At 40.5% G+C, this 14393-nt stretch overlaps 1 protein-coding gene across 1 annotated transcript in view; it reads left to right on the top strand.

Moving 5' to 3' along the window:
* Positions 1-14393, top strand: part of DGKI (diacylglycerol kinase iota) — a 344361-nt gene that overhangs the window by 225314 nt on the left and 104654 nt on the right. The window contains exons 22-25 of the mRNA XM_040259956.1: positions 334-378; positions 9538-9607; positions 12106-12146; positions 13033-13160. Coding sequence (XP_040115890.1) covers positions 334-378; positions 9538-9607; positions 12106-12146; positions 13033-13160 — 284 coding nt within the window. The remainder of the gene's footprint in view (positions 1-333; positions 379-9537; positions 9608-12105; positions 12147-13032; positions 13161-14393) is intronic.

Genomic DNA, 14393 nt, shown 5'->3' with positions numbered 1-14393 from the left:
TATGACCCCCATCAATTACAACAAAATCGCCTGTCTTTTACTTTGGGTCTTCTCTCTCCTTGAAATTATACCACTCACCTCTAAACACTGTTTAGGATTTCTAAGTTTCAGTAGCTAAATGGCCTTTCTTCTCTCAGTCCAGCTTAGTGTGCTTTTATTATTTTTGGCATTATCTTCTTTGCTTAACCTTGAGGGATTGGGGAGAGTAAGATGCTTTCCAGATGGGTTTAATAATATAAAATTGGGCATTTAGTTGATGAAGTTGTGGAAGCAGCTTGTTCAAAATAATCTCAAGATAAGTCGGTATGTTTTTTTTTCCCATTTTCTCATTAGGACCTGCAGTCAGTTTCTTCTGGCTCCCAGAGAGTTCATTACCAGGTAACATATAATTGACTCTCCTTGTTTCTTACCTTCTGGCCAAAAGAAGTCCATTTTTCAATTAATGTCTCATTTGAATTAGATTCCACATCTTCCTTGAGGGATAGAGTTCACTCCGAGAGCCAAGTTGAAGCTGGCATTTTGATTCTTGGGCATTTTCCTGCAAAGTGGACAATTCTAGTCTAGCACAAATTTGGGCTGTGGCTGTCCTCCCAGATCTTTTAGAGATTATAAAATGAAGTGCTTTTAGTGACAAATACTAGAAAACGCAACTCAAACTAGCTTGACGGGGAGTCTTTTGCTTTACATCAGCACAAAGTTCAGATTCAGGGTGAATTTTGTGTACCATTTGACCACGGTTCAAACTCCATTCTTCTGTTGGTTTTTCTGCTCTGTTCTCTTTTCTGTGAAATTTTACCCCTAGACAAGATGTTTTCCTGATCGAAGATGGCTGCCAGGAGCAGCCAGGAGCAACCAGGAGTTGGGTTTCTCGTTTACAAACAAGAGAGTAAATTCTGTGCTTCCGCAACCATCAAACCAGCTTTCTAAAATGCAGTCTGATTGTCCCTTCCTGGTTTCATAGACAGAATCCAATAAACCCAGCCTGCCTCTCTCTAGTAACGCACCTCCAGTCCATGGAAGAACACTCAGCTACCTTTGCCTCAACATTCCCTGGGAGCGCAGTTTCTCCCTCACTTTCCCATCTCTGCTGTTTAGCACAGGCCTCTGCAAGCCATCCTCTTCCCGTTAGGTTTCCCAGGCATGATTTAGATACCAGTGCCCAGGGACGCAGGAGCCTGGTGGGCTGCTGTCTCTGGGGTCGCACAGAGTCGGACACGACTGAAGCGACTTAGCAGCAGCAGCAGCAGTAAAGCATCACACCAAATTTTAAGGGGTGCGTGCAAAGTAGCTCTCAGTTGTCCCATAAAAGCCCTTATCCCTGAGAAGCCCGGTACCCTTGCCAGCTGGGAGGGGTGTGTGGAAGTCACAGCATGCCAGTGACACCTTCCAAATAAATCTTATCCTAGACCCTATATACTTTCATGTGGGAGAAAGACTTAAAATGTCTAAATCGTAGTTCCTGGTAGCATCTCATTCTGGGTTTTGGTGTCTATTTTACTACCCCTGAAACTGCTGGTTAAGCATCATTTTGCAAAAACAAGTTAAAGACCCCTGTGCCTTATAGCCTCCAGGTAACTTTCTTCCTGTGTAGGTCAATAGCTATGCCCTCAGTCAAAGCAGCCTAATTATCCCGAGGCTGGATGACAGAAGTGGCCCTGGTGTTCTTATTTCTTTGTATGTTTATTTCTCAGAGAAAGTACCCCACTATCCCAGAATCCTGCCCTCCATCTGGCTTCAAAAGAAAGGATAAAAATTCACTTAGATGTGTTTACTATGAGAAAATAAATTTACTTCTGGGACTTTTTTTTTTTTTTTACACCAACTCTTAGAAGGCAAATTTCACTGTATTTTTTAGAGCACAACCTTTCCTGTATCCATTATTTACATATTTACCTAGAGTCACTACCTAGATATCATTTTCTTTTTAAGTGTTTTTATTTTATTTTTTTTTTAATTTATTTATTTATTTTTAATTTTTACTTTACAATTCTGTATTGGTTTTGGCATAGATTGACATGAATCCACCACAGGTGTACATAAAGACTAGACTAGAGTTTATTTCTACCCTTTAAGGATTGGCACTGCTAGCCATAGATTTCAAGTCTTTTTTAGAATTTTTAATTGTTACACATGGTATTTTAAACCTTTGCAGCTTTATCAAAGCATCTCAAACATTTCCTCTAATTAGTTTTATGATGCATCTATTTATTATCCTGACTTATTCAATGTAGTCATTTTGGCATGAGCGTTTTGATAGATGGATATTTTGTACCATGTTTTCTTTATGCTGTGTTTGTGCAAGTCTGCAGATAGCAGGGGGTGATTGAGACTCTAGAATATGATAAGGACATTTATTTTATTGATTATTTGTTCATAACAACCTTCAGAAGGATTAATGGTCCTTATCTGTATCAAAATCTTCCTGTTTTTGTTGTTTGTTTGCAGTCAGGTCAAACCCTGGTGTCAAAACTGCTGCATTATAAAAGTCACTTCCAAAAGTTTGTGCACTGACCAGGTAGGATGACTAATTCAGCGATCAAAGATGAGTGTCAGGGTGTTACTTTGCACCACATACTTCCTTGAAGAGTTATAAAAAGCAGGAGCCACTTGGGTATTAAGAGAAGGCTAGTATAAGGTTGTCTAGGGACGCCCAGAATCTGCTCATTAAATAGGTAGTTTAACTGAGGGAAATGATGTTTGAACTAATATGGCTGGAGAGTAGGGAGAAGGTGGTGAGGAAATTTCCTAAGCAGAGCATCAGAAAGCTGGTTGAGACAAGGAGTAGGGGGATATAAAACCCTTCTCATTTGGCTGAGATTTACAAGCACAGACAGACAGGACTAGCAATGAGTTGGAGGGATGGTGAATGAAGAGTTCTCTTTTAGCTGCAATAATTTGGATCTGCCTATTAGATGCAAGAGGTTTTGGTGAGTAGAAAATTGGATGTATGGCTTTCAAAGCTCACTGAAAAATTCATTCCTCGACACAGAAATTTGAGAGTTGTTAGCAAAGGAATGCTACTTCATTGAACCTATCAGGCTAGAGATCCCTTAGGGAGAGTTTGCATAAAGAAAAGAGCTCAATGTCGTATGTTTCTAGTGAGTGGTCAAGAAGAGCACAAGGTTAAGAGAACAATCAGTCAATAAGAGTCATGGAGACAGATGAACGGCTGGATAACTGGAAATCAAGGAGAAGATGGTATCATGAAAGCCAAAACTGAAACATATTTTGAAAAAGGCAGAAGTGATGAAATAAGTCAAATGCTAAGGGGAGGCTGAGATGACATAGATTGATTCCGATATTTTCTTTTGTGTATAAAATACATGGGCTAAAGGTGCCATTTGTTTTATCCAGAAAGTGACCAAACCAACTGGCAGGAAATTTAATACTAGATCTTTTGTTTCCTAAAGCAGAAACTGGTACTATCAGCATCTGTGGTCTGAGATTAGTGAGTGGTTAGGAGAAAGACCTGTAAGGTGAACAACAAAAAGCCTGAAATGCTTTCTAATGACTTTTCTTATGTATGAGATGGAAGTAAATGTACTTGAGAATTAACTTGCATGGAATGAACAAACATCAGCAAGTTTGAAAACTTGCAAAATTCCTGTAGGCTCACTAACTTGCAGCTGGGATTTTAGCTGACTGTTTTCTAAGGCTAGGAAAAACCTCAAGAGAAAAACCAGGCTTTGGAAAGGTGTGAAGTCCCCAAGACACCTTATTAATGAGCTGGATGGCAGTTCCTAGCCATTGAAGCAATGAAGTGCTTTGGTTTCTTCCCTTCCCAAATTCATAGTGAAATGCCAACAAAGCCCTAAGCCTCAAAATGACACCTCGTATTAACCTAACAAGGCCTTACAAGTTATACAAGAATTTATTAGATATTTATAGCCTGCTGAAAATTCCTGCCTGTATCATCTCTGAGGTCTAAATACAAAGCCCATCCCCCGCCAATCCTAATGCAGCTCACGTTACCTGTAACTGGTAAGTTATAACTTGGTAAACAAAATGCATTGTGCTAGCAGATTCAGGATATTCCTGAGCTTGCCAGATAAGCTAGAATTCATAGGCAAATTGAACTTTGTCTCCCTATTTAATAAGATTCATCTTGAGGCCTCCTACTGTGAAATGATTTCTTCTCTGCTCCTTCCCTGGAGTTTATTATATCTCTTTTAAACTCCAAGTTGTAAGGTTAGTAAGGACTAGAGGCAGATTCAACCATCCTAGTGATTGTCGGCTGGGGGAGATTTGTCCCTCATATGGGACATGAAATTAAAAGAGCCTTGCTCCTTGGAAGAATAGCTATGACAAACCTAGACAGCATATTAAGAAGCAGAGACATTACTGACAAAGGTCTGTCTAGTCGAAGCTATGGTTTTTCCAGGAGTCATGCATGGATGTAAGAGTTGTACCATAAAGAAGGCTGAGCACTGAAGAACTGGTGCTTTTGCATTGTGGTGTTGGAGAAGACTCTTGAGAGTCCCTTGGACTGCAAGGAGATCAAACCAGTCAATCATAAAGGAAATCAGTTCTGAATATTCATTGGAAGGACTGATGTTGAAACTGAAGCTCCAGTACTTTGGCCTCCTGATGGGAAGAAGTGACTCATTGGGAAAGACCCTGATGCTCGGAAAGATTGAAGGTGGGGGAAGGGGATGACAGAGGATGCGATGGCATCACCAACAATATGGACATGAGTTTGAACAAGCTCTGGGAGTTGGTAATGGACAGGGAAGCCTGGCATGCTCAAGTCCATGGGGATGCAAAGAACTGGACATGACTGAACAACTGAACTGATAGGACAGTTAGGCAACGTGAATATTTTTGTGTGTCATGACCAGGGGACATGGAAGTACCAGAATCTACTGAGTAGAGGCCACGGAAGCTGCTAAGCATGCCACAGCACACAGGGGAGTTCCCTGCATCAGAACTGTCCATCCCCAAATGTCCGTTGGGAGGGTGTGAGAAGCCCTGAGTCATTCTGATGGCCCTCAGGACTTCTGGGGACAAGGCCAATGACAGTGCTAGATGAAGAAAGTGGAAAGAGAGAGAAAGAGGAACAGGATGAGACAGAGAGGCAAAGGAAAGTAGAAAGAGTCATCTATGGATGTGGTGGCGCAATGGAACCAGGGACAATTAGGGATTTTGTAGACACTCAGGGTTTCACCATATGTATGGGTGAAGTTGGCACACAGAAGTGTGTTTTCAAACTATTATGAGCTAATAATTTGAGGTTTTAATAAATACAGTGTATGTGTGCGTGCTCACTTTAGTTGTCTCCGACTGTTTGTGACCCCGCGGACTGTGGCCTGCCAGGCTCCTCTGTCCATGGGAATCTCCAAGCAAGAATACTGGAGTGAGTTGCCATGCCCTCCTTCAGGGAATCTTCCTGACTCAGGGATCAAACTCACATCTCTTCCGTCTCCTGCATTGGCAGGCAGGTTCTTTACCACTAGCGCCATCTGAGAAGCCCTAATAAATACAAATAGGACTCAATAATGGGTGAAAGTGAATCTGGTGATTCCTCCTGTTTAAGAATCAATTTAGTTAGGATAACTCTAGAATAGTTGGAATATTTCACTATAGATGTAATAATTTCAAAAATTTCTTTCATCCTTTAGAGCCCATATAGATGTCTTTCACTTTCATAAGAAAACACTCTTGGTCAAATCTGACTCTATAGCCATTTGTTCATCCTCTGATCTCTTTTTTTTCTACATGCCTAATCTTCTCCTAGAGGATAGGTTGGTGCTGTAGTCTATCAGAGCTCTATCTAGTCCTGGGCAAACAGCATGTGTCTGCAAGTATTTGACTCATTCCTTTTCTGCTGCTGGCTACCCTTACTCATCTCCCTCCTCTCTCTCTTCTGAAATATCTCCTTCCTTAATTTGTGGTTTGGAGTCTAGAAGTGTCTGAATGGAGGAGTTGAAACCAGTTCAAGGGAGTCCTCCTAGGAATTAATTTATCTTGTCTTAGACAAGGACAGGAGTTAGGTAGAGAATTTGAAGAATGTTATTTTTGGGGTGCTAGATCAAAGCTGTCAGAAATGTCTCAAATGGGGAATTAAAGTAAGACTTGCCTGGGGCCAGGTTCTGTTTGCTATTACAAGTGAAAGCAAGACAGCTTTCTCTCTCTCACACACACACACATATACATACACACAGAGAATTAATGGAAGACATTCTCGCCAGAAAAGGGCTCTTGAAAATTTTGAAATATCTCTGATTTCCATTGTCTACCACACCATCACTATTTCATCATCTTTCAAAGCTGGATTTGCAAATGGGTATCCCATTTCTGTACATTTCTTCTGCAAGAATGATGGGTAGTAAAGGAGTAGATTTGATAAGTAAGAGATATTGGTATATAGCCTGGTGATGGAAAGAGAGGGAGAAGTGAATGTGTAGATGGGTTAGAAGCAGGAAATGTCAAGGCCAGCAAAGAAGAAATTTGGATGGATACATAAGAGAAATTTAAAAGTAGCGATTATTGACTAGATATTATTAAATGAAGCAGAAATTCCCAATTCAAAGGGACTTCTATTTTGTTTCTGCTTATATCTTCCCTAAATTTTATGAAAGAAAAAGAATTTCATTCCCAGTAAAGGTGTAGTTAAATGCTAGGTGAATATTGCTTAATTGGATAACCTAGTGAAGTATTTAATGAGGCTGCACAATCATGAAATTATGTGTGAATCAGCAGTGAGTAATTGAATGTAAATTAAGAGTAAGTTTGGTGTGTGTTTGCCCGATAGTGGTTAAGGGAATTTCCTTATCAATTACATATAATTCATGCCAGCTGACTTTCAAAAATATATATCTGAGGAATATCAGGTTTGCTTTTGTGCATGCTCTGTTTTTAGCATGAGAACAGATTTTCCACTAGAATATATTAAAAGAGAAAATTCACATACCAGGAATTTGAGGAATTAGCAGTATTTGTTAATATTACTCATTTAAAGAGCATGCAGTTTTAGAGATAGAAAGCATAATTACATCCAGGGTTATATCAGTCTGTCTACACTACAGAGCATTGACGGTTGCATTCATCTAAGTCCTACCATTTCTGTGAAGAAAAATAACAGATCACAAAATGAGCAAGTCAAGTATCTTATCTCTTTGATGAATCATTGATTTGATTATGCTATTTGAGAGGACAGAGAAGACAAGAAGCCCTAAACTAGTCCTGAAGGCTGTTGACACGGTGGTTAGTGGCACCGCTCAGGGGATTATGTGACTGTCTTCAGAAATGTAGCTGCATTCAGACAATCACATTTCTAAGTGTCTACAGTCAGTGTTGAAAGGGGCTTGCTTTTGAGCTTTTGTGGCTCCATCAGAAATTGTCTTTTTATACCGACTTTACTGTGTGGCGTTCACAAAGCAAGCATGTCTGGCCACCCTTTCGGCTGTCGCTGTTTGGTGGCGAGGATGCTGGCGTGTCTGTCATAGTGGATGCTTGTGCGTGGCTCCATGGCCCCATGAAATCCTGGGGGCCAGTCCTTGACCTCCTGGTGGGGCGGTTTGTTTCCTTACTCCCCTGTTTCCTGCTCAAGTCTGCCTCCTGGCCTGCACTGCGTTGCTGTTCACCCTCCTGCTGAGCCTGAATCCAGGATCCTTCATGCCAGGGTCACCCGCTCCACCTGTGTCCAGGTCCTGTGTGAGGACACAGGCTAGCCGATATAATACCCACGATGTGTTAGCAATGAGAGTTAGTTAAGACAAAGTCACAGCAAGTTTTGTATTATCTCCATACTCACATCACTACCACTTCTGGTCCTCTGTTTTGGTTAGGAGAATTGAGGGGGTAGATAGACAAACTGGAAAAGTTATGTGAGTACGGAAGACCTGCATCACCGCTGTGGTCCTCATTTGTTTGGGTCCATCAAGAATGTGAAGAAATGGACAGATCTTGGCTTTGGGTTATTATGCTTTCCTTTTTGACAATCTATTCCTCTTTACTTCTGGCCCACTTTTAATCCATCCCAGTATACGTGTGTCTTTGATGTTAAGGTTCTTAAGGTATTTCTCTCTCTCTCTTTTTTTTTTTCATGGAAAAGCATTTTATTTTAAATATAGCAGTATGTACATGTCAATCCCAAATTACCAGTCTATCCTCTCCCTACCCTTTGCCCCTGGTAACCATACGTTTGTTCTCTAAGTCCAAGAGTCTATTTTTGTTTTGTAAATAAGTCATTTATATCAATTTTTAAAAATTACACATTTAAGTGACATCGTATTATATTTTTCTTCCTCTGACTTACTTAGTATGATCATTGGTAGCTTTAGTTGTTTGATAAAAACGCATTAAGAATCATAAGTTTCTTTAAAATAAGATATCACTTGTGTCAAAGTATAATTCCCAAAATGTTAAACAATTCTCATATAAATAGGTACATGTCAAGATTTCATGTAGCCCAAAGCCAGTTCAAGAAAGAAGACTATATTTATCTCTATATCCATGCTATATCACTTCTACATCTCTACATGTAAATTTTGCCACCCGTCCTGAGTGAGACCAGATTTTCCTCTATTCATTATTTAATTTGCAGAATCCACTCATGTAAAAACTCCATCTACCCAAGATTCCTAATAATGGGCCATTTTAGTCCCTGTTACTTTAGGCCACTGGTTCTAAAACTTTGACATACATCAGTCTCAACCTCAGCGATTGTTGGGTGTCACCCCAGGGTGTCCGTAGATCTGGGGTGGCACCTGGGAATTAGTGTTCCTAACAACCTCCCAGCTGACGCTGCTGGCCCGGGGTTCATGCTTTAAGATTCACTGATTTAAGCAGAAGCTCTGCCCCAGGACCACGTGGGACAGGTTCAACCTCCGAAGAAGTCAGCGCATAAACTGATTCGCTCTCTTCTTGGCCTCTTCTTTGTTTCTCCCACATCCTTCTCCCGTCCCCCTCTGTACACACAAGGTCATGCACAACCAGCCTCACTCCAAGGACGCTCCTTCTAGTGAAACATCTCAGATTGCTAATAAGGGTCAAAGTCCCAGTGTCTTCCCCACAGAGACCTGCCCTCCCTCCTAATCTGTCCCGTTTCTGTCACTTATCTCAATTTCACTGAGTCCAGTCCAGAATGCCCCAAATCCTCTTATAAATTAGCATTTTATGTTTTAAAAAATTGTGAGTAGCAGGGAGTCTTTTAGTAGGGGACATTTTTATACCTGTATGGAGAACTGAAATGCAAATGACAGCCAGCTTGCCACTAGGTCCTCAGCTTCATAAAGGGAAAGAGAGAGAGTTCCCAAAGGAAGCACATGTCCCAAGTTATAGAATTTATGAATGCTTAATGGAAAAATGGAAAACCTTCTGGAAATTGTATGCAAGAGTTGTTATGTGAAATAAATCATTTCCAAGCAGAGCCCCTGTGGGTGTTTCCAGTGAAAAGTATGCTTCGATCTCTCATCAATGCTTTGAGTAGGAAAGGATGCTCACTCTGAGAAATAGGTGATGGGGCAGAATGTGGAGTGAGGAACAGCTCTCAGCTCATTCAAATGGAGCCATGAGGATGTGTGTGTGTCTTTCCAGGACCATGAAACCTCCTTCCCTAGGGCGCTCTCAGCTCAGAGACTCTCCCCACGGTGGTGCTTTCTAGATGGTGAGTGTTTCTGTATTTTCGGAGGGGTGGGGGTTCGGGAAGCCTCAGGGCAAAGCATTGATGGCTTGAGTGGACTTAATTTTCCAAAAGATTGTTCAGGAACCCTCTACATGATTAGTACTTGCATCTCAAACAATGTGGACTTTCTGATATTGCAGCACACTTTTCTGAAGTTATCTCCCTCAAAGCAAGTCAGTTAACTCTGGCCAAACTTCTCAGCATCAAATTGCTCAAGCTAACACATCCCTTCCTGTGCCCCCTTTTCCAAAAACGTGTTGAGTGCCTGTCTTCAATTCAGGCTGGTAGATGGATTTCATCAGCAGGGGGAATAGGTATTAATTTGCATGCTGTTTGCATATTATGGAACTTCCATATTATTTTCAGTAAGCCATCATCTCAGAATGAGTTACAAATTTTTGTGAAAGGGTGGGCATTTTCAGTTGCATTCACATCTGCTCTGCTGAGCATAACATGTTGAATACATAGTAGGTCGGTCATTTTCTGATTGGTTAACGTGGTTAATGAGTCCATTTTCCATCCATCCCCCTAAAGGCTGTCTAATCCCACTTTTCTGTGCAGTTACCCATTTTACAGTACATTTCTGCTTAGATACTCTCAGTGGGTCTTCTCCCCAGTATCTCTCATCTCTGCAGACATTGGGCTTTTGCTGTATGCCTCTCTTTTGTTTAGCTCTGTGTACATCTGAAAGGTTATAAATGTGGACAAGAGAATGATGGGCTGTGTGAGGGTGTGAACATTTTATGAAGATGAGCACCCATATCTGTATCAAATCTCATCCACATTATGACATTGGTTTTCATTAATGGCTTGTCAGCTGCCTCTGAAGATACTTGATACTGCTTTCCCTTCAGCTCCTTTATTCCCTCGTGATGAGAAACATAGTCATTTGTTTTTCCTGAATCCCAGAGGAGCAACTTATATTTAAGAAAATTATGGGAATGTATATAAATTGTTCTATATGTGGTCTATTTTGTATATAGTCTTAGATAAAATTCTAAGTGGTTAATAGTGTTAACCTAGATACTACATTTACTCTAGAAATAGCTTTGTTTAAAATGTTTAAAGATTGCAGTCATAGTTAAAAGAACAAAGTAGGTTAAGTCCTTCTCAGGCAGGTATTCCCCCCTCTTGGTTTTAGAGGGTAAGAACCATGATTATCTTGCTTCTTAGCTTATTTTGTTTGGAGAGAAGCTACTTGTTAAATATGTATGATTTTTGAACTATTATTTGCATTTTGAGTTTTTCCCTCTAGTACTTTGTACTTTGTAGAAAATCTATTTATAATATTTGGACTCTGTTAGATAGATTTAAATGAAGAGGAACATAATTCTTTTGAATATTAGGAATAATCAGATTAATTTCTAGAAGCCCAGAGTTTATCATTAAGTATTTTTTCCCTTCAAACTATACACACAGCCCAATCCTTTATAGGAATGCTTAAATAATTTTTATTTTTTCTGTTTTAGCTTTCTTCAGACATGGCTCAGGGACTCAATTTTAACTGAAATGATTCCTTTAATGCCAGAAGTGGTCCCTAACTCTGCAAATTCAAGCTCTTTTTTTCTAAAATGAGAATCGTTTCCTCAGAAATCAGGCAACCTACAGATTTTTTTTTTCTAGCTTTGTTTACTTGATAAATACATATTGAGTTTCAGCTCTGTTGAGGGTTCTGTGCTCATATCTTGAGATATAAAAGAAGAAATGAAACAGGTCTTTAAAGAGGCAAATATCTTGGTCTGAGAGTTCTCAGTGAAGAGAGTTTTACAAGAAGTATAAACAGATTACAAATGTACATGGAGGTGGGAGCAACTGATTCTATCTGGGGCAGGGAGGAAGGGGCTGAGGAAGGGTTCACAGAAGAGGTGGCATTCAAATTGGTTCTTAAGACATGATTCTTTTTTAAAGTTTTTATTGAAATATATTTGATTCATAATCTTGTAGTTTCAGGTGATTCAGGTATATATATATATCTATCTCAGATATACGTATATTCCTTTTCAGATTCTTTTCCATCATAGGTTACTGCAAGATATTGAGTATAGTTCCCTGTGCTATACAGTAGGTTGTAGTTGATTGTCTATATTTTACGTTTAGTAGTGTGTATAATTTTAATCCCAAGCTTACGAGTTAAATGATTTAGATAGTCATGTGTAATGGGGAGGGCCTTTAAAAAAATTTTTTTGGTTGAGCCACGGGTCATGTGGGATCCTAGTCCCCCAGCCAGGGACTGAACCTGTGTCCCCTGCCTTGGGAGCTCAGAGTCTTAACCACTGAACCTTCAGGAAAGTCCTGGGGAAGGGATTTCTAAGCTGTGGAACAGCAGCAACAGAGGCATGAAGTCCTGAATTTTTCTAAGTAGATTTAGGGACTGGCCAGTTATCCAGCAAGACTGGAGTGTCAGGGTGGGAGAGAAGCTTGTAAATGTGGTGCCATAACACAGGGCTCTCTGAATGTCATATACTTTTTTTGCCCCCTAGCTACTTCTGCTGATCGCTTTTATCGAATAGACAGATCTCAGGTAAGATTTCTTGAACCTATTTGTGAAAGTGAAAAATTCCCAAGTAACTATACTAATCTTACACATTTTCCCCCCAACAAGAACACTGAAATGTGTACAGTTCTGGAATGATACTCATAGTCTCAGCCATGAGCTTGTTACTTGTCCTCACGTTTGTGATTTGTGAACTCAAGGTGATACGGTTTGACCTTGAAAATGAGTCCAGAAGATAAGTAGGCCTGTCTGTGTCTTCACCAGCCTGCACTCCAAGTTTTTATTCACGCTACTCTTTTACTGCTTCCTTGCCAAATTTTATGCCTTTTTTTACTTTATTTCTGATTGGCAAATTTGCAACCTCAAATGTATATGTAGGCTACTTAGTTTCAACTCACCACTTTCCATAGTTTGGTAGTGAGCAAACAAAATGCTTATGCCCAATGATGGCAAGTGGTCCCACTGTCCAAATTCTCATGTAAAAGAAGGTATAGAATGGAATCCATTGGTAAAACCAGTTATTAGCCATGCCACTTAGCTTTGACCAGATCCTGAGGGTATAAGTCCAGGTCATTGTATGCACATGCTGGACCAGGCTGCATGTAGCATGTCAGTACTTGGATAGTATTTGGTAAAAAGAGGCAAAGCCATCTCTGCTTATACCTGACAGGATCCTGGTTAAAGAGTCCCAGACCAAGGATTCAACTCTCCCCTTCCTCAGCCTCTTGCTACCATGTTCCTTCAGGAAGGAATGCCACTGGTCAGCCCTCTGAAAATATAATATGCTGTGGTCATTTGCTATGGCATAAAATTTCAGTTTTCCTCAGGACCAAATAGCTTTGTTTAGTTATTCTTTAAATGATGGATTTGAGCATCCTATCAGTCATCTGACAGATTTCTTTTCCTTCCTTAGGAACATTTGCACTTTGTAATGGAGATTTCTCAAGATGAGATTTTTATTCTGGACCCAGATATGGTGTTGTCACAGCAGGCGGGGACACCTCCAGGAATGCCTGACCTGGTGGTGGAGCAAGCCTCAGGGTAAGTGGGCTTATTCCTTGTGGTGAGACTGGCTGCAGGGTGACATCTATGTCTGGTTTGGCCTTGTGCTTGGTATGTTTAATAAAATCAAACTATTTTGATGTACAGGTGTTCTTGTATTTCCTGAGGTTGCATTGTAAGTCAGTCTAAGAATGTCTGGGTAGAATCACTCTTTCCCACTCAGATCTGTATCATGTCTGAACCGTCTTTACCCACCACACCAACACTTCCTACCAAATTAGAAGGCACTAGTAATTGTGTCTGTGCATATACATCTGGAGACGCTAGTGGTAAAGAACCCGTCTGCCCATGCAGGAGACTTAGGAGATCTGAGTTCCATCCCTGGGTTGGGAAGATCCCCTGGAGGAGGGCATGGCAACCCACTCCAGTATTCTTGCCTGAGGAATCCTGGGGTCAGAGGAACTTGGTGGGCTATAGTCCATGGGGTTGCGAAGAGTCAGACAAGACTGAGGTGACTTCCCACAGCACACAGCCCATGTATGTCTGGAGTGCCTAGATTATCACGTTGAAAAATGACACAGGTGATTTGACTTTTTTTTTCCCTCCTCCTCCTTCCTCTTCTTCCTCTCCTCCTCCTCTTCCTAATCCTTCTCCTTTTTTTCCTGTATCCAGGCAGCCTGATATATATATATATATATATCATATAACGGTAACAATAACTATGAAATATCAAGAACTTATTAACAGCCACATACTATGCTAAATGCCTATTTTATATCTCTCCTATTATGTGCTCTATGCTTATTTCCTCATCAGTAAAATGGAAATGATAATATCTACTCAGAAAATTCTTTTAAAATTAAGTGAATTGAGGGATTTCCCTGGTGGCCCAGTGGTTAATAATCTGCTTTGCAATGCAGAGGATATAGGCTCGATCCCTGGTCAAGGAACGAAGATCGACATGCCACAGAGCAACTAAGCCTGTGCACTGCAACTAAGATACAAAACAGTCAAAGAGATAAGTTAATTTTAAAATAAACAATGAATTGATACATGTAAAATTAAGGCTGTCTTCAAAAACAGCGCGACTGAACTAGTGAGCCTAAAAAAAAAAAAAAAAAAGTGTCCACCACCGCCCCCATGTGTCAGGACGGAATTCAGACCCTGAAGAGACCAGCAAACAGAAGTTAAACAGAGGGAAACGCCTTGGAAGTGACCAACACGGCCCACAACATCAGAGAAGGGCCAGATATATCTTCACAATTTTTACAA

Source organism: Oryx dammah, unplaced genomic scaffold, assembly GCF_014754425.2.
Source record: "Oryx dammah isolate SB20612 unplaced genomic scaffold, SCBI_Odam_1.1 HiC_scaffold_18, whole genome shotgun sequence".
Lineage (NCBI taxonomy): Eukaryota > Metazoa > Chordata > Mammalia > Artiodactyla > Bovidae > Oryx > Oryx dammah.
The sequence above is the reverse complement of the archived record's forward strand: the minus strand, read 5'-3'. Positions and strand labels throughout refer to the sequence as shown.